Source organism: Phocoena sinus, chromosome 10 (genome assembly GCF_008692025.1).
Source record: "Phocoena sinus isolate mPhoSin1 chromosome 10, mPhoSin1.pri, whole genome shotgun sequence".
Lineage (NCBI taxonomy): Eukaryota > Metazoa > Chordata > Mammalia > Artiodactyla > Phocoenidae > Phocoena > Phocoena sinus.
The window spans coordinates 10697625-10724102 of record NC_045772.1 but is presented as its reverse complement, the minus strand read 5'-3'; the positions used below and the strand labels follow the sequence as shown (position 1 = coordinate 10724102).

The following is a 26478-nucleotide window of genomic DNA, read 5'->3' as shown; positions in this document are numbered from 1 at the left end:
TCCCGGTCCGGGAAGATCCCACATGCGCGGAGTGGCTGGGCCCGTGAGCCATGGCCACTGAGCCGGCGCGTCCAGAGCCTGTGCTCCGCAACGGGAGAGGCCACAACAGTGAGAGGCCCGTGTACCACACACACACACACAAAAAACCATGAATAGATTTGTCATAGCACAGGGTCAAAAATCAGTTCTGTTGACAAGTTATTCGATATTAATTCCATTTTATGAACAAATGCAGTTGAGTTGCAAATCCCTTAACAGAGGGCAGTGTTAGGCCAATGTTTTAATCGGTATTAGGAAATGTCAGACTAGCATCCCCAAGGAAGAAGAAATCTTTGGCACAATGCCGAAAACATGTGTGTTAGTTTTAAAGCTGCACCTTGCTCTCTTACATAGCTACAGGGGATATAAATCTGTACATCCTCTCTCAAGGGCAATTGGACAGTATCTACCTAAACGATAAATGCAGCTTCTCTTTAATTCACCGATCCTACTGCTAGGAATTTATCTTTCAATATACTCACACGTGTGCATAATAACACGTGTACAAGAAGATTCATTGTTGCATTGCATGGACAGCATATGATTGGAAGCAACCCGAACAGCCACCAGCAGAGGACTGGTTAGTAAAAGAACTGTATAACGCTTCTTCTTCGAAATGCTGCATGGCTGCAAAAGAGAACGAGGGCTCATCTACAACAAAAAACAACCCAATTTAAAACTGGGTTGGGCTTCCCTGGTGGCGCAGTGGTTGAGAGTCCGCCTGCCGATGCAGGGGACGCGGGTTCGTGCCCCGGTCCTGGAAGATCCCCCATGCCGCGGAGCGGCTGGGCCCGTGAGCCATGGCCGCTGAGCCTGCGCGTCCGGAGCCTGTGCTCCGCAACGGGAGAGGCCACAGCAGTGAGAGGTCCGCGTACCGCAAAAAAAAAAAACTGGGCGAAGGACTTGAAAAGACATTTCTCCAAAGAAGACACACAAATGGCCACTAAGCACATGAAAAGATGCTCAAAATCAGTAACCATCAGGGAAGTGTAAATCAAAACCACAATGAGATGGTGCCCACCCACTGACGAGACCTCACATACATTAGGATGACTATTATTTTTTTAAAAAACAGAAAACAAGTGCTGGTGAGGATGTGGAAAAATTCGAACCCTTGTGCATTGCTGGTGGGAATGTAAAATGGTGCAGCTGCTGTGGAAAACAGTATGTCAGTTCCTCAAAAAAAAATGTACACAGAATTACTATGTGATCCAGCAATTGCACTCCTGGGTATATTCCCAAAAGAATTGAAAGCAGGAATGCAAACAGATATTTGTACACCAGTGTTCATAGCAGCGTTACTCACAACAGTCATAAGATGGAAGCAACCCAAGTGTCCGCGGATGGATGAATGGATAAACAAAATGTGACATATACAGACAATGGAATAGTATGCAGCCACGAAAAGGACTGGAGTTCTGATACGTGTTACAACGTGGATGAAACGTTACGAAGAAGTTTTGGTGGTGATTGCACACATTGCAAATACAATTAATGCCACTGAAGTACACTTCAAATGATTAAAATGGCAAATTTTACGTTTTATATATATTATATTTTAACACAATTTTTTATATAACGTAATTTCTTAAAGGCAAGGGTGGGGAGTCTAAATCCCCTCTTTGAATATGGGCTGGCCTTAGTTGATGCTGATGGACTTCCTAAGCTGGGTCATAGGGGGCAACCCAGCTTATACCTGGGACCCTGAGCCAGCATGTAAGAAGTCCCTCTACCCCGCAATGTCATACCAGAGAGGGCTCATAGAATGAGAGCAGCAATTTGAGTCTTCCCCAGACACGTGGAAGAGCCTTCAGATAATCATAGCCCCAGCCGGGGCCGCCCCAGCTGACACCAAGTACAACAGAGACAAGCTTTCCCACAAAATCCTTCCCAAATCTCAGATTCATGAGCAAAATAAGTGGTGTCACTGTTCTAAGTCACAAGTTTTGGGGTAGTTTGTTATGCAGCGATGGGAAATGGAATGGTAAACATATTACTTATGTGTTAGAATTTATTTCAATTTAATTTAAAAATAATCAGATACAAATAAAACAGATTTGGACTACATAAATATCTCTTGCAAACCAACTGGTAAATTGGATGTTTTCACTCTCATGGTCTGTATCCTGCCTCTGTAAAGTCATTAAAGGTGCAAATATACTTTCTCCCAGATACTGAACAAAGCTGGGGTGGGGGGAGGCTCAGTGGGCTGGAGAGATGGGAACACAGGTCCATCTGGAGACTCTTTTCCCAGAAGGCCAGGTTACAGGAGAGAGAAAGATCACTGGAGCTATGTAGCATGAAGGGACAGGTTTCTGAGCCAGCAGGGCCAGACTAAAGACAAAACTTGGTCAGAAGGTCCTTGAAATAAAATCCAGAAGGTGGAGTTATGAGTGACATACATCACAGAAGATGAGGTTTCAGGAGGCTTGAGAAGGAAGTTATATAGCCAAAGCTAGAGAATTTCAGACCTGGACAATTGAGGGGCTAAAGGTTTATTTATTTATTTATTTTTTTTTTTGCAGTACGCGGGCCTCTCACTGCTGTGGCCTCACCCCTTGCAGAGCACAGGCTCCAGACGCTCAGGCTCAGCGGCCATGGCTCACGGGCCCAGCCGCTCCGCAGCATGTGGGATCTTCCCGGGCCGGGGCACGAACCCGTGTCCCCCGCATTGGCAGGCAGACTCTCAACCACTGCGCCACCAGGGAAGCCCCTAAAGGTTTATTTTTTAAGCTTAGAAGAACTTAAAAATAAATCCATAATGTATCCTCCAAACATTCCCCCACTGTCTCCTTCCTCTGTGTGGCTCTCCTCAGTCCATCAGCTTCTAGAACTCCTGCTTATTTGTTTACTTGTTTGCTGTATCTCCCTGTATTATTAGCCAGGACAGGCTAAGTGCTGTAACGAACATCCCCAAACCCAAGGGCTCAACTCAACACCAGTTTGCTTCTGGTTCTTCTAACACTTCAGTGCATCTGTCTGATGGACAGACTCCCACGAAGAGATTCTGGGACCTGGGCTCCTCCCATCTCCAGGCTCCTATAACGCAAAGTCCTCCCCATCCAGCCACTGATGAGGACAGAGAGAGATCATCTCATGGGGGGCGGATTTTATGGGCCAGGCCTGCAAGTGGGGCACATTCATCAGCCAGAACTCAGTCACATGGCCACCCTTGCACTGCAAGGGAGGCTGGAAATGTAGTCTCACTGGAGGCCAGGAGTATGGCCCTACCCCCCAGTTTACTCCCCCTGTGTGCCAGTTCTCATGCCCCTTGTTCACAGTGACTGTCACCATGCCTGGCGTAAGTGTGGAGTCTATGAGTGAATGAACGGTGCTGGGGCTGCACCGCTGGAACCGGGCTGAGTAGGCATGTTCCTTATAAATGCTCTGGGAGATGGAAGGACGTAGTCACTCCCATTTCTCAGATTAGGAAACTGAGGCTCTGAAAGCTAAACAGCAGGCACAAGGCCACACAGCTAGTCGGTGCGCCAGGGCCAGGTCTCAAATCCAGGAAGCCTCTTCTGCCACGTGTCTGTCCTCTCCACTCGCCTGGCAGCCTCTCCAGTAAGCATACTCACTGACTCCGGGTCTGGTTATCTTCACGGCAGCTCTGCTTTCTAACAGTCAATGAACCATATTTGGCAAGCTGCTGGCTCCTTGGGGTGGCAGCTGTATCTCACCCATCCCTCTGCCCCCTGGCTACCAGCACAGCCCTTGAACACAGTAGGTGCTCAAACCACGGCTGGGGGATTAATTTGTTCACACTGGCTCAGGCTTCATGCTTTGCCGCTTGTACAGTATGACGGTCGCTTACAACTTACAAAAGAAATGGAGGGAATATTTATTATCCTGCCTCTCCCTGTGCAGTCAGAGCTGTCTCCCACAGCAGGACCAGTGTCCACCCCGACACGTGCTCCTGAAGCAAAGACAAGGGCCAAGGCCACAGATGTCTCACGGCCCCCATCGGGGTTAGACCATTAACTCCCGCCGTATAATACATAGAATGCGCTCGCCCCATCTAGTCCCAGGAAGGAGAGTAGATAAAGGCAGCAGTGTGAGGTTCTGTCCATGGTGCTGAACGCACCTCCAATCCTTGTTCTCTAACCCAGCAGCCACTTAGATCCTCTTGGGAAACCAGGTAAAAATGCAGATTCTCTGGCCCCTTCTTTGGAGACTTGCATTCTGAGGATCTAAGATGGGGCCTTGGAATCTGTTTTTACCAAGCACCTGTGATTCTAATACAGCCAGGTTTGTACTAGCCTGAGGTTGACTCACCCACCTAAATAGTCACTGGTCTTCATGAAGTGCCTGCTATGTGCCCGGCACTGTGCCAGATACTATAAGGCACAAAGCTGCATCGAGCAAGGTCTCTGCTCTGGGGGAAATTTACAAAGTCATTCAGGAGGAGATGTAGGGAGGGAAGGAGAGAGAACTTGTTCTGTTTTATGTGGACACAGTGCCAGGTACACACTTCATCTTTGTCCTGCAAGGTGAGATAAGTAGGCATGTGAAAACAGTAATCATAACCATAACTAACATTTATCTTTCCTTAGGGTCTCCCTAGACCCATCTTCAAGGCAATATGTGATGCATTCTGTTCCTTCTTACCTCCTCATGGCTCAAGACCCAGATCTTCCTGATTCCTGCTGCCCCTTATACCCCCTAGAATTTAGTCCTCCCTTCTTCTGTCCCATGGTCACATTTCCTCATCGATTACATGATACACCATGTTTTCAATATTGTCCCAACTGGGATTCGAGTTCCCTACTGAGGGTAGGGCTTACACTTGACTCCCCTGTGTAGCCTCTAACACCGGGACCTCCCCATGCCCCCACCAGAGGAGGTGAACAGTAAATTCTTATTGGATGGATGACTAGGGGGAGTGAGAAGTGGGCGGAGGAATCTGCCCAGTGACTGTGCCCAAGGAAAGTGCTGCTGGGTTACAAAGCAGCTGGGACAAGTGCTCAGAACCAAAAGAAGTCAGGATGGGCCTCAAGGAAACCAGAAAACAGGCAAAATGCAAATCAGGCAGGGGCCAGCTTCTGGTCAAGGCCTGCCTCTCCTTCCTCTGGGTGTTTGGGGAGAACAGAAAGTAGACTCAGGACAGCAGTGTCTGATAAGAACAGATGTTCTCTGGGCCTGAATGTGGGGCATGGAGGAGGGGACAGGGGAGAGAGAAGAAGGAAAAGCAAAGGGGGAGGGCCATAGCTAGCAAAATGGAATATCCATAGGCCCTCTTATTTATTTAATTTTACTTTTTTTATGGAAAATTTCAAACACACACCAAAATAAAGGGAATAGGAATAATGAGCCCCCATGTGCCCATCACCCCACTTCAACAACCGTCCCCATTTTAACATCCTTATTTAATTCCTTCCCCCAAGCATCTCTTTAAAGAAAATTCCAGACAATATATCATTTCAGAATATATTCAGAATGTATCTCTCACATATTAGAACATTTCTGAAAAAGTAACCTCATTATCACACCTAATAAAATTAACAATTTCTTAATACCATCTAATGCAAAGTCCACATTCAAATTTCCTCATTTTTATCAAAAATGTCTTTTTAACACCCGACAGGAATCTGGGTTCATTGTGACTAGGGACACAAACCTTGTGGCCTTCCTATGAACAAATACCCAACACATATCCCCCTGCACCTCCACGTGGCTGCTGGGCAGGACCAGTGAGACAGGGCTCAGTACTGGAAGGAAAGCTACAGTATTCAGTGGGGGAGTTTGCCACCTACAGCCTGTCCTGTCCACACGTGGGTGAACCATGAGTGGTCTTACAGGCATATAGGCTTTGAACCCCTCCCTTCAAAGAAAAACGAGAAACAGATTCCAACTATATGCCATCCTGGAAAAGGCAAAACAATGGAGACAATAAAAAGAGCAATGGTTTCCAGGAGTTTGAGGGGAGAGGGGAGATGAATACACAGAGTACAGAAGTTTTTATGAGCAGTGAAAATACTTTGTATGACTTTATAATGATTTTATGTCAACTTTTTTTTTTTTTTTTTTTTTTTGCGGTACGCGGGCCTCTCACTGTTGTGGCCTCTCCCGTTGTGGAGCACAGGCTCCGGACGCGCAGGCTCAGTGGCCATGGCTCACGGGCCCAGCCCCTCCGCGGCATGTGGGATCTTCCCGGACCGGGGCACAAACCCGTGTCCCCTGCATCGGCAGGTGGACTCTCAACCACTGCGCCACCAGGGAAGCCCTATGTCATCATACTTTTGTCCAAACCCATAGAACGTGCAACACTATTCACTTCATAAAGTGAACCCTGAGATGAACTAGGAACTTTGGTGATTATGGTGTGTCAGTGCAGTTCAGCCTTGGTTTAAAAAAAAAAAAAAAAAGTCTTGAAAAGAATTAACACTGAGGGTAGACGTTTTTGGCAAAACTTTTGTTTCACTTTTATATATGTATACATATCATATACGTGTGTTTGTTGGATTGTGATGTAAAATGTACTTTTTAGATTAAAAAAGTTTGCAGGGTACTGTAGTTATACTGACAAATAAAAGAACAAATTAATCTAAAAAAAGAAAATGTCTTTTTAGGGTCCATTTTTATGAACCAGGATCTAAACAAGCTCCGTGCACTGCATTTTGTTGCTATGACTCTCTCTAAATGTGTTTTAATCTCTAACAGTCCTTCCTCCTTCCCTTTTTTATGTCATTTTACTTGTTGAAGAAACCAGGCTCTTTGTCCTGTAGAACTGTCCTCATTGTTGATTTGGTGAATTGAGCCCTCCTGGTGTCCTTTTACATGTTCCACTGCCCGCCCCCCCGCCCATTTCCTGGACACTGATATTTAGACCCAGAGGGTTGATCTGTGTAGAGTCAATTATTTTGGCAAGCAGACTTCCCGGGTGAAGCTGTGTCCTTCCTAGTGCACCATATCAGAAGCAAGTAAGGTCAGATATTCCTTTCGTGTGTGACACTAAAAATGATCAGTGTTACCAGCCTGATGCTTCCATTATAAAGCTTCCCCATCACCTGGTCCCCAAGGGATTTTAGCACCTTTCGTAAAATCTAAAAACTGACAAAGCTGGAATAGCTCTGAGAAACTCATTCACTCACTTTTCAACTCATCCCACAAATATTTGTTGAGCATCTACTATGCACCAGGCAGTGAGCAGGAGTGAGAAAAACCACCACAATCCCTGGGATCACAGAGCCAAGATTCAGATGGGGGCGGACAACAAACACACGAGCAAGCAGGTACATCAACAAGAGACGTTTAGAGCCATGTAAAAGAGCTACCCCAGAGCAAGGTGATGGTGGTCAGGCAGCCACTTTGTGGTGGATGATCAAGGACAGCCTCCCTAGGAGAGGACACTGGAGCTTGACAAGAGCGATCCAGTCGTGCATTCCAGGGAGAAGGAGAGCTGGGGCAGGCAGAGAAGCTGCACACCCATCAGCAGTAACGAGGAGGCGAGTGTGCTCAGCACCAGTGGGCACGGGTGAGGGGGCCTGAGGGGAGGCCAGCGAGGAGGCTGCTGTGGTAACACAGGAGAGACTGACCATGACCCAGGCCAGATGGCGGAGTGGAGGTGACGGCCAGTCCAGCGCCCCTTCCACCCCCTTTTACGGCCGAGAACACTGAGCTTGGGGAGGGCAGGGAGATAGTGGTTCTTGAGTAACTACCCGCCACAGGAGTTTTCTGTGCAGCATCTCAAAACCGCCCCCGAACACTATGTAGAGGTCATTGTGCCTGTTCCACAGGCGAGGCCAGTGAATAGTAGTGAAGTCACCCGCCCAAGGGCATAGAGGCAGAGGGGGAAAGGAGGATAGAGCCCCGGCCTGAGGAGGCCCTCTGACCCTGCAGGGTCATCCCACGCTGTGATGACCGCTGTGGAGTCTCAAACCTTGGCCCTGGCACCTGAAAGCCCTGTGACCTGGACCAAGGACTTCTCCCTGTGCCTCAGTTTCCTAACCTGTAAAATGGAAATAATGCTTGCCCAAGGTGCACAGCAAAGCCGAGACAAGGTGGTCCAACCTTGCTCCCAGTCCCTGCCTGTGGGGCCCACACAGGTCACCTTAGCAGAGCCTACAGGCAGCTTCACACCCTCCCATACGGACCCACAGAGGGTTAAACTCAGCCTCCCTCCTTCCTCCATCCCAATTCTGATCCTTGCTGACTCTGCTCCCCGCCCTACAGCAGCTATTCTGGGACAATGGAGGCAGCAGATGGCCCGAGTCCTATTCCCTCCACCCGACCCTCAGAATCTGGGAGCAACCTGCAAATCTGCTGCTGCTTCTAAAAGCAGTCCAGCCAGCAGCCTTCCGCGTACAGGGTGGAGAGGACAGCGGCAGTACAGCACGCTATCCCATCCCCACTGGGCTGCGGGCCCAGGGGCCGCCCCACTTGGCTCGCATCCCACAAACCCAGCATTAGGTCAACCCAGAAAGAAAGGAAGCCCTGCACCTAACACACACAGAGCGGCCTCCCTCTGGGTCAGGCTCCTCCTTGGAAAAGAAGGTGCTAAGGCTCCAGTGCTCAGCGGTTCCATCAGCCCAGACAGAGTTGCGGCAGGAACAAGGTCCTTCGAGGGCTGGAGGACGTGCTCCAAAGGAGCCCCCAGCCCCAGCTGCCTGGGTCAGAGCCCCTTTGTCCTCCCTCCCTCCTCCCCTCAGCCCTGAGCCCCGCTGTGACGCCAATTACACAACATCTCTGAGCATGACGCTGGCGGGGAGCAGACAACTTCCCTTCCTAGCCCTCCCCACAGGTACCATCAGGCCTGAAATTTCACCATGAGCACTTTCATTCAGTCATGCAACCTCTTTGGGACATGAAATTCTAAGGGCATTTACCTCTACTCAGCTCCTACCTGGGCTCTCAAAGTGTCCTTTTATCTGATACCAGAGGCTGAATCCCTTAGCTCCATTCAGCCCTCCTTGATTCTCTGGCCACACCAACCCAGGCCCTGAAGACAGATAAAAGGAAGAAGCGTCCCCAGCAAACCAGCACCTCATAGCACACAGACATTCACATGCGTGCACATCACACACACACACACACAGGTGTGACACAGGCACAAACACATCCATACACCCCACATATGTCCTTAGGCACAGACGAGCGTAGAAGGGTGTACGGCACATTGGCACTCTTATATGCCCTGGCATGCAGTGACACAGCACACGCTACTTCCATCACTGTTCACTGAGCCATTCCTTTCTCCATGCTGTGCCCTTTACAAACTCTGCATCATTTCACCTACAACCCGCGAGGTAGGTATTCCTTTTCTCATATATAAAATGAGCAAACAGGCCAGAGAGACCAAGTGGATTCCTCAAGGTCACACAGCCAGCAAGGGTAGGGCAGGGCTGTCTAGCCGAGGGACCCAAATCAACACCACTACGACAGACAGATCAAAGACCCTACCTCGGTCAAGAACGACTTTGGCTGCACGTAACAGAAAACTGAGCCAAGAGAGGCTTAAACAAATAAGGGTTTAATATTCTTACACAACCAGATGTTGGAAGGGACAGCTGTGGATGATTGTCTTGGCCTTTCCTTCATGGTAGCAAGGTGGCTGCCCTAGACCCAGACATCACACCCACATTCACAGCAGGAAGATGGGGTCTGGGGCTGCAAAACCTTCCCCAGAAGCCTCTCTATTGGCTTTGCTTTATTTGCACTAACAGACAGAGCTCTGGCTCTGGCCAGAGCTGGGTCATATAGTAGCTCCTAACAGAAAGGGAAGCTGGGAAAGTGAGCAAAAGGATCATCGTGATTGGCTAGGACCCGTTCTGTCTGATTCATCAACTGGGTCTGGACATGCGGATGCTCCAAACAAAATCGGGGCGGGGGGGAGCAGGGACCGGAGACTGGTCAGCGATAACAGTGTCTGCCGCAGACCCTGGATTCTGCCCTTCTTGCACCTGCATCCCCTCGGTGGCTGGGGATCCAGCCGAGGAAGCCAGGAGTGGGTGGCCCAGCGCTTGACCCCGGGAGAGTAACTGAGGGACCAGAGGTGGGGGCTCTGACCACACCAAGGGACCCAGGTAATTCTCTGGAGAGTGAGGACTCCTGAGCCCGAGCAGCTCAAGGACCCCTACCCTTGTTCAGTTCAGCCACCCAAGGCCCATGAAGTCCAGCCCCTGAGGCCTCTCTGGCCCTCACATGGTGCACCTGGTCCTGGGCTGTCCAGCCCACCTCCCAGGGGCTTGGGATGCCTTTACCGCCAGCCACCATCCAATCCTGGGCCTGCCCACCACAGAGGCCCTGCCAGGGACTGCTGCCCACACAGGAACTGCCACGGGCCCTCAAGGCCGCCTGGGAGGCTAAGGGCAACCAAAGGCTTCAGCTCAACCTTTGCCCGGAGGTTCAGGGTTCATCGGGCCACCAGCTGTGGGCACCAGGGAGTATCCGGGTAGAGTAGACAATGGAGGGAGCGAAACCTGTGGAGAGACCAGAAACGGACAAGACGGGTCACTCCCACGGGTTCCTGGGGAGCACGTCACAGAGATGCTCTGGAGCACGGTTTGTCCACCTCAGCACCATGAACGCTGGGCGCCAGATGGTTCTGTTGTGCGGCTGTCCCGTGCGTTGTAGGGTACTTGGCAGCATCCCTGGACTCCAGCCACTAGATGCCAGCAAGCACCCTGAGTCTTCACAATCAAAAATGCCCCCACACGCTGCCAACTGTCCCCTAGTGGGGGGCGTGGGCGGGAGTTGCCCAATGATCCCTGGTTGAGAACCGCTGGTTTATAAAGACTTCAAAAGCCCGAGAAACCATGAAGAGGCCCCAGCTGAGGCCACACCCTCTGACCGCACATATCTGAGTCCCCAGTTGGCTCCAGCCCCATTAGGTAGCAACCTTTAGATTCTAAATCTTCAGGCTTTGAGAGAATTTAACACCAATTCTTAAACGCCTTGGCAGTATAGCCATAGCTTGCACACCTCCACTGATGGGGAGCTCACTCTATTAGAAGGCAGCTCCATTCCTCTTAGAAATTGAGCCAAACTCTGTCTCCTTGTAATGCCTGACTTGTTCAACACAGCCCTGGTCCCGGCAGCCTTGGGATAGCTGTGACTCCTCTGCCCCCCAGCCAGACAGCTCTACAGAATTTCAGGGGCAGGAGTGCTGGCTCCCCTAAGGATTACCCTACAGATAAATCCGAAGTCCAGACAGAGCCCACAGGGCCTTTGGGGGCATGGGGGAGGGTGTTCCCTGCCACCTCCCCAACTGAATCTGACTCCACTCTCCTCTCTCCTCTCACATTCCAGTCACACTGGCTTCTTTTACTTCCTTAAGCAGGTCTTGCTCCCCTGCCACAGTGTGTCACAGGCTGTGCTCTGAGCTGCCCTACAGCAATCGGGGCTGGGGGGGGACGGAGGGGGCTGGGCTGAGCAGCCCTAATCCCCCCAGGGAGTCTTTGGGGACAGAACTGGAAGGTGCCTAAGTGGCATTCTAGCCCCCATTCCAACCCTCTATCCATCGAAAAGTATCATCAAAGAAACAAAGACCCTAAGAAAGATTTTCTTTTCATTTCCCCATGACTGCCTGGAGCTCCTCCATTAGAGCATCTCCTTTGCTCAGTGAAGAGAGCTCAGTCTTTCACAGTCTCCCAGAGGATCAGGCCTGGGAGAGCCCTTCAGATCCACATAGCTCAGCCTCCTTGTGTTAAAAATGGGGCAACTAAGGTCCAGAGAGGGCAAGGCACCTGCCCAAGGTCACACAGCAAGCCAGTGACAGAGCGGACACTGAAATCCACTCCCTCCACTCCCAGCTCTGCGCTGTCAGTCACTGGCCTCTCTCACTTCCCTCCCTCCTGGCTCCCCCATCTTTGGATGCCTGGACGCAGGCCCCACTCCTCCCATCCTAGAGTTTCAGCCTCCAGACCCACCTGGAGGAGTCCTCCTCAGGGGAGAAGGGGCCATGGAGCTTAATGACGTTGAGCTTCCCCTCAAAGACGCCATAGCTGAGGGTGACCTGCGCAGAGAGACACAGAGAAGAGAGTGAAGGGCGCAGGGCGTCCCACTGGCGACCCCACAAGGGGGCAGCATTTGGGCAGAAACAGAGAAGGCACAGAAGGCATTTTGAGGGGCACGAAAAGCACTCCTCTGCACCTGAAATTCCACCGTCAGTAATGGGTGTTCCGCTGAGGGCCCCACCCCACTCCCCTTTGACCATAATCCCATTTGTGCCGCCAACGGTCCAGTTTACTAGGGAGGCTGGAACGATTCCCTCATCTACAGATTGGGAAACTGAGGCTCAAGGCGGGAAAGCACCTTTCCAGAAAGTTGCATGCCTGAACGGAGGTTTCCTGAGACCCACTCTAGGGCCTGGGCAATCCGTCTCCACCCGGAGCCTAAGGTCACTCCACGAGAAATGAGGATACAGGATGATGACACCCATCAAGAGGTAGCCAAGCACAGTGGTTAAAGACTGTGGGCTAAGGGGCCACCCGAGCAGGGTTCAAATCCCTCTCTGTCCTCTACTAGCTGTGTGCCACAGTTAGTTCCACTCTCTGGGCCTCAGTTTCTCCATCTGTAGAATGGGAATAACGTTAGGACTCACCCCCACGTGAATGCTGTGGGGAAGCAGAGACTTAAAGAAGTTAAGGCCCCAGTGTGGTGCCTGGCACAGCGGGGGATCTGAAAACCCCACCTTTAGGGTGCCCTGGTTTTGGCCGTCCAAAATCTGCCCCTCTTTCCTGGCTGTGATCCTAATGGGACCAATCTGCATCCCCCTTCTAGGTCTGGCCAATCAACTCTAACTCTAGGCACTGGTAGGAGACAGGTCATGTGACCCAAGTGGGCCATGTGACCAATGAGCACCAGTCCTGAGATCTGGTGGAAGGAGGAGCTCTCTTCCCATGGGTGGGGTGGAAACCAGGGGCTGCCGCCTTGCCAGCATGAGGGCTGAGCCTGCCTGAGAATGAGGCCAACGTGGGGGAGGGCACATGAGAGAGGGGACAGGGTCTGAGTACCCAGACCCTGCCAGATCTAGCAAGTCAGGCCAAGCCCTCAGCTTCTCAGGTACGCGAATTCTGTTTAATTAGTCTGTTGCCTCTCTGTCACTTGCAGCCAAAAGGGCTCTGACTCACTCACACCATGAGGCAGAAGATCCCAGGGGCCTCCCAGCCAGGACGCCCTACGGGGCTGGAAACCCACGAGTTGGAGGGCATGTCTGCAAGGCAGAGCCAGTTGGACCTCAGCAGTCATTCCTTGCCAGGTGGTGGGACGGGTCCCTACCCCTCCCCCAGCCTGACATTACACTTGGATGTCCCTACTGAAGACCTGGTCCTTCCCAGTGACACCTGGGTGAGAAGGAAAGCAGCAATCAGTAGACGGGTAAGCTTTGGTGAAGGAGAGGGCTGCCGATAGGCGGTTGAAAAGGACTGGCCCCTTCAGAGGGTGCGGGGAGGATGGGAGGTTGAAGAGAGGAGACAGGGAAGGAGGTAGCCTGTGGCGAGCTGGGTGGTCTGAACCTCAAGACGAGCTTCATCTCATGTGTGCAGGTCCCTCCAGCTGGCATTTGGGAACCAGATCAAATAATTTTAGCATCATAAATGCAGACCCTTGAGGGTTAGAGGTGGAGAGAGCTGAGTCACTGCATGCCCTCAAGGGGATCCTTTACCACCCTGGGCCTCAGTTTCTCCATCAATAGGGGAGAGCCCCCACAAGCACCTTCCCCAGTGCCACCTGCCCCAAGGCTGGCTCACCTGCTTTGGGAGCTGGGCAGCCCCGAGCAGCTGCAGGGTCTCCAGGTGGGAGTGGAAGAGAGGGCTGGGCTGCAGGTGGCCGCCCAGCTTGCACTCGACGATGTAGCCCACAGTGCAGTCGTCAGGCAGCCGGATGAGGGCAGATGTGTCCACGAAGCGGGGGCCACTGAGGGACACAGTCATGCTGCAGCCACTGGCCTAAGGCCCTCGACACCTAAAGCCCTCCCTGCCTCCCTGAAGACCCTGCCTCTGCCCAGGCCAGCTGGGAAAACAGAGCTTGGCTCTAGCATCTGCCTCTTGCATACTGCGTAGCCTTGTGCAAGTCACAAGCCTCGGGGAGCCTCAGTTTCCTCTTCTGTGAAATGGGCATGATAATGGGCCTGCCCTCACAAGGCTGTTGTGAGGATTAAGTGGAGGAAAGGTGAAATGCAGCCTTTTATAAAAATGTATCCTTTCTTTCTCTCTCTTTCTTTTCATTCATTCACTCACTCATTCATTCATTCTTGAGTTTGAGCATCTACCTGCTGCCAGCCACCATGACACAGAGGCTGAGGACAAAGAGATGAGAAAGAAATGCTTCCTGCCCTCAACAGCAGCCCCGATTCTGGAGGGAGACAGATAGATGAGCAGGTCATTTCAGAGGACTGGTACTAAGTCAGAGGGAAGCACGAGGCGTGGGGACACAGGGAGGACAAGGTGGATTCCCAGAGGATGCGGCAGTCTTTTGTTTTGCTCTTTACTTAATCATGGCAGTAGCAGTTTTTAAACAGAGGATGAGCTGGAGTCAGCCAGGTGCCGAGCAGGGGAGGAGCAGTGTTCCAGGCAAGGGCGTCACCTGACTGCGTACCCCACGAACGCCGCGGGGGTGCCAGGTGGAGCAGCTTGCCCCGTTGTGCAGGATGCCTGACCGAGGGGTCGAGTGGGTGCAGAAACCCAGCCGTTGCCCCCCTCCCCAGGCTGCACCTCCCCAGAGTGGGTACATTTTTCTAATTCACACGAATGTACCATAGAGGTGGACAGAAGCCTAGATGGGGGCAGCCCAGGCACAGGGATGACCCCTGGTTGTGTGTACATGCCTGCTGTCGACAGATGCTAGGACAGCACTCCTGCTCCCAGCCAGGGCAAAAACTGGCCCCGGAGGACCCCTCCCGTCCAGGGCAGGGCACGGCAGGCTGGTGTAGTGACAAAGCACGCAGGCCTTAGAGCCAAACCCAGCCGCTGAGTGACCTTGAACCAATTACTTTGCTTACCCTCTCAGCACCTCAGTTTCCTCAGCCAAGTAGAAATAAGGCCAACACCCCTTCCTCCCTGGGGGCTGTGATACTCTTAGCAAAGCACAGGCCTGGCTCAGAGTCAACCCTCAATTCAAGGTAGCGACACTGATGTGTCTGTTAATAACAGCCTGCTCGGCAGACCTCAAGAGGCTAGGCCTTGGCCACGTCCTCTCTAGAATATCAGTACCCCCACCAGGTACTGAGGGCTTCCACTACTCCCACGATCCCCTCAGTCTGAGCCCTCTAGGACCATCCCAGCTCAAATTTCACCTCTTCCAGGAAGCCTTCCCTCCTTTCCCCAAGCAGAAGGCCCTACTCCCTCCTCTGAGTGCCCCTCCAGTTGGCCTTCACCTCCCCTGTGACAGTGACCAGTCAGAAGAGGGCTGAAAACAGGACCTAATGTTTGCCGGGCTCCTGCCAGGTGCCAGCCCAGACACTTTTTCATTTAACCCTTACAACAACAACTGGCCATTGTATTATCAGTTCCATTTTACAGATGGGGGCACTGAGGCTCCTGGAGATTACACAACTTGCCTGTGTGTGGCAGAATGCACTAGGCGGTGTACCCCCAAGGGCATGGTGACAGGTGGCTTGCTCACCACTAACTGTGTAACTCTGTGATGCAGCGGGAATGAGAGGTAGTTTTCTCCTGAGCTCGCTCTCAAGCCCTTCCTGCTGGCAAAGGCCCCACCCACACACCAGCCAACACCCCCTCTCTGCACCCCCGCAACCTCTTCCACCAGTCTCTAGGTCTCTGCTTACCTGGCCCATGGGGCCATCTTCAAAGCCAGTTTGCGGTTGATGCAGAAGCCGGCGCCCCCGGTGGCAAACCAGAACTGTACCAGCCTCTGCGGGGAGAGATGGGGAGGGCCAAAACGTAGGGTGAGCCTGGGGGTGGGGGCAACAGCCAGGGCCCCCCTTACCCCCAACAAGCATGGCTCAAAACTTTTTATTTCACATCTCACTAGAGTCTTCCTACAGCCTGACATTATTATGCCCATTTTATAGATAAAGAAACCGAGACCCAAAGTCACATAGCTATTTAAGAATGATGGGGACAACAATTAGACCCCAATCTGGCTGGATTTCAGTTAAAGAGGACACATATCATTCTTGTCCACCCAGTGCTCAGAGAAACATCCCCACGCGGTTCAGGAGGGACCGCCCAACACAGCACCTGCTCCCATAGGTCACAGATCCAGGCAGGTGCCCCAGGAATGACAGATCACAAGACCACACCTTTGACCCAGTGACTGGCTCAGCAACAGGCCCATGACTCAGCCAGCCAATCAGAGTCCTCGCCTGAGTTCCATATGCTGTGAGGGAGAGATGCTTTTACAGGGTCACCAGTAAAGGTAATCCTTATGCCATCTACACCGGGCCACGAACACTGGCCTCGCCACTCCCAACTCCTGGGGCCAAGAAAGCTTTTCTGCAAAGGAGGAGAATGAGGTCTCGTGGAGGAAAGAGAGAAGGGCAGGCAGGCCTGTGAGCCCCTAAGGCCAGCAAACCCCTTGGCATTTCAATCTCAGCAACCAATACCACCCCTTTGGGTGTAAACCACTTTCTGCCCTCACCCAACATCACCATGGCCAAGGCCTCTTCTACCTCCTCTGTGAGGACCTGTGAATTCACCCATGAATTTCTTTAAGGCTTTTGAGAAACACTGAACCTCTTCAGCTGTATCATCTCTTGGTCAGACAAGTGCCCTGAAGTTACCTTCTCCCAAGTACAGAGTTGGTGCTTCATTGATGCGTGTTGCATTGGGTTGGGTCACCTCCCATGATGCAGCAGTGAGAAAAGAAGCCGTGGGCAGGGAGCTGGAAAGTGGAGGGGCCCCCGCCTCCTCCACTGCACAGCTGTGTAACCTTGAGAAAGTTCCTGCCCCTCTCTGTACCTCAGATTTGCCACCTGTGAGTACAACATTGGCTCCAGGTCTGAAATCCGGTGGTTCTCCTGGCCCAGAGGACATGTTCTCCTCCTAAAGACATCTACGAGCTTACTTCTGGAAACTCTGCCCTCTTAGAGAGAGGTCGGGCTTCAACCAGGCAGAATGAATGGTTTCTTGAGGGCCTGACACACAGGAGGTGCCCCATAAATGCTTGTTTAATGAATTAATGAGGGCAGGGCTTCCACTCCCAGAGAACTGTAGCAACGTCGGCAGCGACCATGCAAGTGCCTAACCCTGAGCACTGACTATGCAGAGCCCTGCGCTGCAGGTGAGGTGACCAAGGTGCACGGCACTGAGGTCACTTGACTGAGGTCCCAGAGCCGGGACTGACTCCAAGCCCGAGCCCTTGCCCCCTTTGCTGTCCCACCCTGGGGGGTGCCAGGGTCTTAACAGACCGGGACACTTTGGAGCGGAGTCCTGGGATCCCGCTGGTGGGGTGTCTGACAAGGAGGGCGTTCATGCACGTTGTGAGGCCGGGGACTGGGTGTGTCCCGAGCCAGCACAGGAAGAACACAGCTCAGAGATGAGGCTGTGCTGAGTCGGGTACTGATTGATAACACTCTCTGGTGTCCACCACGTGGCAGATCCCGTTCCAAGCCCTTGGATAGATGACCGCATTTAATTCTTTTTTTGCTCACAACAGCCCTATGAGGTAGTGACTGTTTTCACTGATTTTACAGATAAGGAAACCAAGGCACAGAGAGGTGAGGTGACTTCATTCAAGGTCACAAAGCCAGGAGGTAGCAAAGCAGGGCTGGTGAGTGAACCCGGGGAGTCAGGTTCCAGAGCGGAGCTCTCAAACCCTTAGGTCGGGGGTGAGGAGGTGTGGGAGTCTGGAAGACCCCGCGGCTCACCTGGCATCAGCTCGCTCACACACGCTCCCCCAAGGCCCAGGAAGATTTAATTAGGGCTCAGAGGCTGATTACCTGCAGGTAATTAAGGTTCTGTGCTCCCTGCTCTTGGTTTCCCTAGTGAAGCAGATGGTGACCCTGGGAGGGAGAAAACCCCACAACTGGCCCAGCTCCCTCTCCAGGCACCACGTCTAGAGAGGGGGACCCATGGCCTGACTCTTCACAGGGGCCAAGGGAGCCCTAGGGGCAAAATCTGGCGACCTAAACCTGTCCATTCAGGTCTGGAGCTGAAGCCGGTGCTGGGAACCCTGTTGTACCAGGTGTCAACTCAGTTGCTGGTTAGTGAAATCTGGAAAGAGGAGGGGTGTCTAGAGGAGAGGAGGGGAGGGGAGGGTTCAGGGGCTCCCGGCAGCCACAGTTTACTACCCGGCCCAGCGGATTCAGCATTTTAACAATCCGTACAACTACATGGTGATGCCAGGTGGCTAGGAGCCCCGCCGTGGAGTCAGGAAGCCTCAACTCACCGCCCCCGTGCTCACTGTGTGACCAGGACGAGCCACTGCTCCTCCGTGGCCGAGGCCCTACTAAGCGCCAGTCTCTGTGCCTTACCTGCATTGTCTCAATCTCCCCATTTCATAACGGAGGAGACTGAGGATCACAGGTCGAAGCCACCAGCCCTGACACACCCGGATGCAGCCAAATCTGAAACCCAGAAAACCCACCGGACCCCTCCACAGCCCCGCCCCCCGCATGGCCCCGCCCCCGGGGCCAGCGGCCAATGCACAAAGGAGGCAGCGAGGGAAACCGACCGTGCGGTTGTTCGGCTGCGGCTCAGAAGCGTGGATAGGCCGGTTCAGGCTGGGCCGGCCGATGTAGACGTCGCGGGTCCACGGGAAGCTTTTTAGCAGCTTCAGCAGCGCCCTCGGGTTCAGATAGTTGTCGTCATCCACATGACAGAACCACCTGTGGGGATGGAACGCGGGACAGTGAACTTGGAGGGGGTTCCCAAGGGCTGCCAGCCAGCCAGACTCCGCCCTGCGCCCTCATAATAAGTCAACAGACTTATGGGGTGGGGGAGGCTAACACTGAAGGCACTGGTGTGTTCTGTGCCAGGCAGCGTCTGGTGTAAGCTCATGAGGAAGTTGTGCCCACTTCACAGGTGGGAACCAAGACTCAGGAAGGTTAAGACACTTGCCCAAGGTCACACAGCCAGTGAACAGCAGAATTTGAATCCATCTGTCTGTCCAGAGGCAGATCCCAGCAGGCCCTACATGTGATTAAATTCACAGGGCCCGGACAACCTTACTTTTTTGACAAGACACCTCATTTAGGAACTGGCCCGAGGCAAAGGTCACGCCTGCCCGCAAAGACCAAGGTGAACTCACCTCAGTCCGCTGGCCAAGAAGGCATCAAACTCAGCAGCCATCTTGCAGGACAGGGCAGGGTGGCTGTGCTCCGCAGAGCAGTTGGTGACCACGAGGTGGGACCCTGAAGAAGGGAGGACAGGTCAGGGGCCCCTGCCCAGCTCCTCCCAACAGCCCTACACAGTGTGAGAATGCAGAGGAAGGCGGGGCCTCAGAAAGCCTGGAGCAGTGCATCCAGTCCCATTTTACATATGGGGAAGCTGAAGTCAGGGGGGGGCTGACCTGCCCAGGACCCTGGAGCTAATGGACAGTAGTAGGCCGGGCTGGGACCCAGGTGCCCAGGGTCTTGTCTAGCACAGTCCCTCCCCACACCCATACCCGTTTCCAGGGAAGAAGCCTGCTCCCGTCCTGGGCAAAAGGGGAATCCCCCTGTGACAAGGGTGGGCAGCCGTGTTTCCTGGGGAACCCCAGGCCAGGCGACAGCCACCCCCAGCTTTCCCTGGCAACAGCCGAGGGGCCCCCAACCCACCCAGAGTTACCCAGTCTCTCCTGGAGGCCTTCATCCAGGCTGTCGGTGAAGATGAACGTCTAGGAAGGAGAAAGGAATCAGGACTGGGGTTGGCCAAGGAGAGTCCCGGGCAGCCCACAGCCCACCACAGCCAAGTCCAGGTGGATACACACATGGCAGACCTCTGTCCTCCTTCAGTGATGGACACACACCCCTCTCACAGTCACACGCTCCTTTAGGACAACATGACTTTCTCAACTACCCAACCCACCCCCCCCATACAACACACACAAAACCCAGCTTTTGTACAACTTCGCGGTATACACCAGCCCATCAGTCTCACACTCAGCCCCCTTACAGACCAGCACCCACAGGGTCCCTACGAGAGTCACACACCCTTAGCAGAATCACACCTTCATCAACCACACACACACACACACACACACACATCACATCATGCACACACATCACACATCATATTACACACACACATCACAGTCCCGCTTGGCCCCTCCACATATACAGAACCCTAAACACTTGTTCAGTAGACAGACCCACACACTAGGACACCAAACTACTTAGAGAGACGGTCATGACTTTCACAGCCACGCAAACTCCCTGGGCAACTGTCGGGGCCCCTACACATCTGCCAGGTAGGAGAGGTGACCCACCAACAGCATTCATACACCTGGTCCCCCATGACCTCACTAAACCTCCAGACAGGGGTTATGATCTGTCCGCTTCGCAGACGGCAAAACGGAAGCTAAGTGATGGAGCAAAGGCGGTGCGGTTGGCAGGAGGAGAGCTAGGACCTCTCCCGCCCTCAACTCCCACTACAGCCAGACTTTTCCCTGGGGGTCTAGCAGGCACCTCAGACTGAGGGCGACAACACCGAGCACCCAAGCACCCCCGGACCTGGGCTCCTCTCACTCTTCCCCATCTTGCTGGAACCCAACACCTTGGGGTCACCGTGCCTCCTCTCTTTCTCTCACACCCACATCCAGTCTGTCAACAAATTCCTGTCCACCCAACTTTCAAACTGCCCAGGGTGCACCCTCTCCCTCCAGCCTACACGGCCAGCACTCAATCCAGCCCACCCTCGTCACCTCCTGCCCGTTTTGCTGCAGTCACCTTTTCCCTGCTCTCCCTGCTCTGTCCTGCCTTACCCCAAGTCTGTTTTCAACACAGCCCCCGGGGGAGCCTGTAAAATAAGTCCGACCTTTCTCGCCCTGCTCCCTGGCAAACTTTTGCCACCAAACAGTCACCCAGATAGCGGAACTCTCTCAAGTCTGGAGCGTGGGCCAAATGGGCCAGGGAATGCCTGTGAATGAAGCGGAGGGGGGAAGCGGAAGGGAGCAGGGCCCGGGGGCTGAGCAGGGTGCCTCATGAGGCTGGCGTTTCGGTCCCTGGGAATCCTGAGGTCGGCACAGAGCGGCGGGTAGTCTCCTCGAGCTGAAGGTTGCATTTGATTTGTTCCAGGAGGGACTCTGACAATGGTTAAAACCTCGCGGGAGAACAAAGGGACAGACAGCCTGCTGGGGTCAGGGGAGGGGTGGCCGGGGGCCATCTGCTGCAGAGGAGGGGAGATGTGGGGCCATTGTTCCTCCCCCATCCCCTACCCGCCCTCCTCGAGGACTGTGGGGAAGAGGAAGACCCCTCCCCGAATCACAAAACGTGCCTCCCCCGAGCCCACCCCCTTTGCCTGGGACAAAGGCCCCACACGAGCCCCAGCTCGCTACCACAAAGGCCCACCTGCCACCCGGCTGCCTTAACCAGCTGGGGCGGGTGCCCAGCCCTGGAGTTAACCAGCTCAGGACCGCTGCCGATAGCAGAGCTGAAAGAGGCTCCGAGACCCTCCTGCCCTGTGTGGCTGGGGAAGCTGAGGCTGAACGGTGGAAGGCCTTGGCCAAGGTCACAGGAAGAGATGAGCCAAACGGTGGAAACGAAGGGGGCCCAGATGCAGTGGCAAGGGTGGGTCTCTCTGTCTCCTCTCCTCTTCCTCTGAGTATCTTTCCTTTTTTCAACCCTGCCTTAAAGGACAAGATTTCTAGACTCTGCCCCTTGTGCTAGGGGCAGGGGTGGGGAGGGTGGGGTGGGAGTGTCCAACTGAGTGAATTCATCTCCTACCTCTGCTTAACCTTGCTCAGTTTCCTCACCTGTAAACTGAGAATGTCAATAGCTACCACTCGGGTTATCGTGAAGGTTCCAGAGGGCGATGAACCCGATATGCTGAGCAGATGCTGGGCAGCCGTCAGGCACTCCCTCTGGCTGCCTGGTTAGCATCTGGGATTGAGCTCAGGGCACAGCGGGGGGCTGCTTGCCTCTCCTCTGCCGGCCTGGTCCTGCCAGGCCCAGACACCCAGGCTGGAGGCCCAAGTGACTAGGCAGCTCTGGATCCCGGGTCTCAGCAGAGAAGGAGGGGCCCCAGCGGGAGATGGCAGCCGGCTCCTACTGGGCTCTGCCCCCTCAGGCCTTCGGGGCAAGCACTTCCTCCTCTCTGGCCTCAGTTTCCTCATCCGGACCAAGCACACCACCATAGTGATCGAGACGAGACAGGAAAGGGCCTCTGACCACGTGAGGCCATGCTCCCGGGTACACACAGACACAGCACCATAAACAGGAAGGTCTGCGGGGAGGGCCAGGCTTGGCGACTTCCGCAAGTGGAACCAGAGAAGCTGTGCAGAGCCCCAGGGAAGAGCCTGGGGTGCTGGGGGTACAGCAAGGAAAGGGTTAATCCAGGGTGCTAGGAAGTCAGGGCAGGGGTGCCCCCTCCCCAGGGGGCCCCCTCCCCAGGGGGCCCTGGCCTCTTCCAGGCACCGCCTCCCCGCTCCTTGGTCTCCAGGAGCCCCCAACCCCCTCCGAAGGCTCGTCACTTCCACTGAGCCGAAGTGGGGACAGTGTGTGTGTGTGTGTGTGTGTGCGTGTGTGTGTGTGAGAATCTCCCTCCCCCAGGGATGACTCCCAGCACCCCCGAATCACTGACTTTGCTTGAGGAGGGCACTGGATGTGAGGAGGGCAAGAGCCAGAAGGGACTCGGCGTGTCACAGCCACCGCCCCAGAACGACAGAAGCCACGCAGCCCTGTGGCACACACACCTCTAGTCACGGCACATCTAACACTGACACTGGCTCCGTGCAGGTGAGCATGCACGCGGGTGTACACACACACACACAATCCCACACGCCAGGCAGACCTCTCGCCCACCACGACCTCAGCCGCCATCATCACAGCACACACCCCGCCTCCCTCGCTTGGAAAGTGCCCCGCAGGAAACGGAGCACAGGAGATGAGGTGCCACCGCCCTGGGCACACCCTGGGCCGCAGAGGCGTGGGGGCAGGGCTCTCAGGAGTTCTGAAAAGATGCCCCCCTGCCGCTCTCCCTGAACAGCCCCCCCCCGCCAGACTGTCCCCTCTTCAGCGGCTCAGTCCCTGTGCTCCACGCTCACAGCCAGGGCAGAAGGACAGCACCCAGGGCCTGGACAGGGGGCGGGCTGGCCTGGGCGCATGTCAGAGTCAGGACCTCTCGGGGGCCTCTGTCGCAGCTGCCCAACACCCCCCATTGCCCCCGATGCCAGGCTGGGCCAGGGTGGGCAGGAACGGAACCTGTGCCAGGACAACCAGGGAATAGAGGGACCACCCCCAGAAGGGACCCAGGAGCCCGGGGTACGGGCCCAGCCTGGCCCCAAAAGAAACGAAGCAGTGGGCCTGAGAAGCACCTGGCTCTGGGGCCACCAAGGGACACAGTCAGGGCCGCAGGAGCCCCCGGTCCTCCTAGGAAGGAGCGAGAACACAGCCCAGGTGGGGCAGGTGGGTGAGCAGCTTCTCCCTCGAGGCCGCCAGGGACCCCAGCTCGGTAGAAGGTCCTCTGTGAGTCCCTCAGACCAGAGGCCACTCCTGCGGCCCGCAGTCACCCGCTTGTCACCTGTTCCCTGGTCCTGGAGACCCACGTGTCGAGCAGCAGCTCCAGGCGGGAGCGGTGGAAGGCCCGGGTTGTCTTGACTGCGATGAAGACATCGTGCAGCTGCAGCTCCGGGGGCCGAGGGCTTGGCGGGCTCAGCCCGGGGGTCTCCGGCACGCCCTGCGGGGATGGGCTTGAGTAGTACCGTAGGGAGAGGAGCCCCATGCACAGAAGAGTGAGGAGGACTCCAGCCAGGCCCCGGAGGAGCCGGCACTGCATTGGCCCTGGGACCCCAGACGGCTCAGCCCCCAAATCCCAACCAGACGGGGAGGGGAGGCTGGTCAGGCGGGAGCCCCGGCAAAGGCAAAGGTCTGCCAGGCATGGGGGGCAGGCCAGGAGGGGAGAGTTGGGAGTCGGTGCTCTGGACCCGGAGGCCGAGCCATGGCAGCCCCGCTGCCGCTGCCGCCAGCCCTCCACCTGCTCCCGGGCCCGCCCTCCCACTGCCGGCTCTGGGGCGCCTGGCCCCGCCCCTGCCTCCAGGGCAGCCCAGGGGCGGGGCCGGCCCAGGGGAGCCCAGAGGTGGCTGAAAAAGTGTCACCGGCGGAAGGGACAGCCCGGCCCTGCCCGCTGCTGCAGGGGGGGTGGGGGCAACAACAACCCCTCCATGCCGTGGACATATATACACTACCAAACGTAAGGTAGATAGCTAGTGGGAAGCAGCCGCATAGCACAGGGAGATCAGCTCGGTGCTTTGTGACCGCCTGGAGGGGTGGGATAGGGAGGGTGGGAGGGAGAGAGACGCAAGAGGGAAGAGATATGGGAACATATGCATATGTATAACTGATTCATTTTGTTGTAAAGCAGAAACTAACACACCATTGTAAGGCAATTATACTCCAATAAAGATGTTAAAATAAATAAAAATTTTAAAATAAAGAAAAGCAACCCCTCCATGCCAGATGGAAGGGAGGGGCCCTCCAGCCTTCCCACTCCCCAGAGACCCCCGGCTAAGCTCACTCAATACCCAGTATCTTCTGGTGTCCAGCCTCCCAGGTTTTGCTCACGCTGTCCCTCACCCTGGATGCTCTTCGCCAGCCCCCACCATCCTCACCCCCGTTCCTTCCACCAGGCTTAATTCTATTTGGACTTCAAGGCTCAGCTCAAGGGTTCCCTCCTCCAGGAAGCCTCCCAGCCTCTGGGGCTCCCACAGTAGTTAGCTCAGTTCCTCTGGTCTTCGCAACAGCGTTAGAATTATTTCCAGTTCACAGCTGGGCACATAAGGCTGAGAATGATCTAAGATGATCCAGCAGCTCAGCCACAGAGCCAGGTAGAACCCAGGTCGCTGGCCCTCGTCTGGCCCACCAGAGGCCCCTGAGGGTGCTTGTCCTGCTGTGGCCCACTGCAGCCCATCTTGCTCAGCAGTCTTTATTGCTGCCTCTCTCCCAGCCAGGCCAGTGGACAGAGGACCTTCTGCAGCTACCACCTCCGTCTTGTTTTGTACAAGGTCACTCATATCTTGTCCTCCCTCCGCTAGAACCCTGATGGCCTCCCATCTCCCTCAGAACAAAAGTCAAAGATCAGACACCAGCCTACAGGCCCTGTGTAAGGGGGGCCCTGTTACCTCCAAACCCATATCCTACCATCTTCCCCTTGCTTCCTCACTCCAGACCCAGTGGGCTTCTGGCCAGTTCAGGGACACACCCACCTCAGGACCTTTGCACATGCTGTTCCTGCCTGGGTCTCTCCCTAGAGATCCATACACCTCATCCTCACCTCTTTCAAGTTTACACAAAAATGTCTTCTATGTGAAGCCTTCCCAGACCACTTTATTTAAATTGGAATCCCTTCTCCCCCGTCCTTCGCAGCAGGCCCCTTTTTCTGCTGTGTTTTCTCCATAGCACTTTTCATCTTCCAACATCCTGTACATTTTATTTATTGTCTGTCTTCCTCATGAGAATATCAGGGCAGGGATTTCTGTTTATTCACTGAATCCCCAGTGCCTAGAACAGTGCCTGGCACATGGTAGGAGCTCAATCAATATTTGTTAATTAAACACAAGAAAGTACCAGATGGCCGGTGAATTGCATGAGCCCCACAAAGGAAGGGGAAAGGAAGAGCAACGCTTTTGAGTCACCCTTCTATGGGCCAGCCCCGTGCCAGGCCCCTTCACAGTCTGTCTTCTCAGAATGGCATCACCAAGGGATGAGCCCGTGCTTCATGCCACACAAACCAGGGTTCAAATCCCGATTGGGGCACTCCCTAGCTGTGTGACTCTGGGCAAGTTACTTCACCTCTCTGAACTTTACTTTCAGTTGTCAGATGGGGACAAAAATAAGACTTGGTGACGATGAAAGAATTGGTGGGCTTCTCCACCCCCATAGAAAGGGCACCTAAGATGGGACCAGCTGCTGGGCTCCTGCATCTTCACCCAGACTCATATGTCCATAGACCAAGCACTAGGCCAGGCACACAGCAAGGAAGTGGGGAGGTTTGTTTACCCAAATGAGCATGACCCAGTCTCCATGGCCAGGGAGCCCAGAGCCACCCACAGAGACCCACCATCCTGCCACAAAGCAGAGCCTGGCATGGCCCAGGAGAATTCCCAAGGGCTGGGAGAATCAGGCAGGCTTTGCGGAGTTGGTGTCTGAGCCTGGCCTCCAATTTAAGCAGCCCCCGACTCCCGGACTTGGACTTCTCAGCCTCATTTCCCACCACTCCCCAGGTGGCCAATCTCAACCCATTTTCTGCCTCTGAGCCTTTGCTCTTGAGGTTCCCTCCACCTAGTACACCCACTCCCCAAAAACCTCCTAGGAGCCTGCCCAAATTCATCACTGCGACTGAGGACAGTCACAGGAGGACCAAGAACATATAGGCATGTAAGTCCAATAGGTGCTTCCTGAAGAAA

General features: G+C 54.4%; 1 protein-coding gene and 1 pseudogene across 3 annotated transcripts; one reads left to right on the top strand and one right to left on the bottom strand.

The window, feature by feature from the left end:
* Positions 1–5598: 5598 nt before the first annotated feature.
* Positions 5599–5691, top strand: LOC116761422 (annotated as a pseudogene).
* A 3796-nt stretch (positions 5692–9487) lies between these two features.
* MFNG (MFNG O-fucosylpeptide 3-beta-N-acetylglucosaminyltransferase) lies at positions 9488–24079 on the bottom strand. 3 transcript variants are annotated; one of them, XM_032645540.1, is made up of 9 exons: positions 23598–24079; positions 19707–19755; positions 19189–19291; positions 18613–18766; positions 15764–15849; positions 14249–14331; positions 13728–13893; positions 11907–11992; positions 9488–10457 (listed from the first exon to the last, which is right to left on the bottom strand). In XM_032645540.1, the coding sequence occupies exons 1-9, from the start codon at positions 23850–23852 to the stop codon at positions 10384–10386; spliced, it is 1056 nt and encodes a 351-aa protein (XP_032501431.1). In that variant the 5' UTR covers positions 23853–24079; the 3' UTR covers positions 9488–10383. The 3 variants fall into 3 exon arrangements, with proteins under 3 accessions (XP_032501431.1, XP_032501433.1, XP_032501432.1); XM_032645542.1 differs by having other exon boundaries at positions 19697–19755; positions 23598–23831; XM_032645541.1 differs by lacking the exon at positions 14249–14331.
* Positions 24080–26478: the final 2399 nt, after the last annotated feature.

What these genes read in the sequence shown, in the direction of transcription:
- MFNG (XM_032645540.1), bottom strand. Translation starts at nt 23,852, where the DNA reads ATGCAGTGCCGGCTCCTCCGGGGCCTGGCTGGAGTCCTCCTCACTCTT. An exon ending in TTCTTGGCCAGCGGACTGAG is followed by an intron (nt 18,767 to 19,188) that starts GTGAGTTCACCT and finishes CCATCCCCACAG; the next exon opens with GTGGTTCTGTCATGTGGATG. An exon ending in CCTGAGGAGGACTCCTCCAG is followed by an intron (nt 10,458 to 11,906) that starts GTGGGTCTGGAG and finishes GTCTCTCCACAG; the next exon opens with GTTTCGCTCCCTCCATTGTC.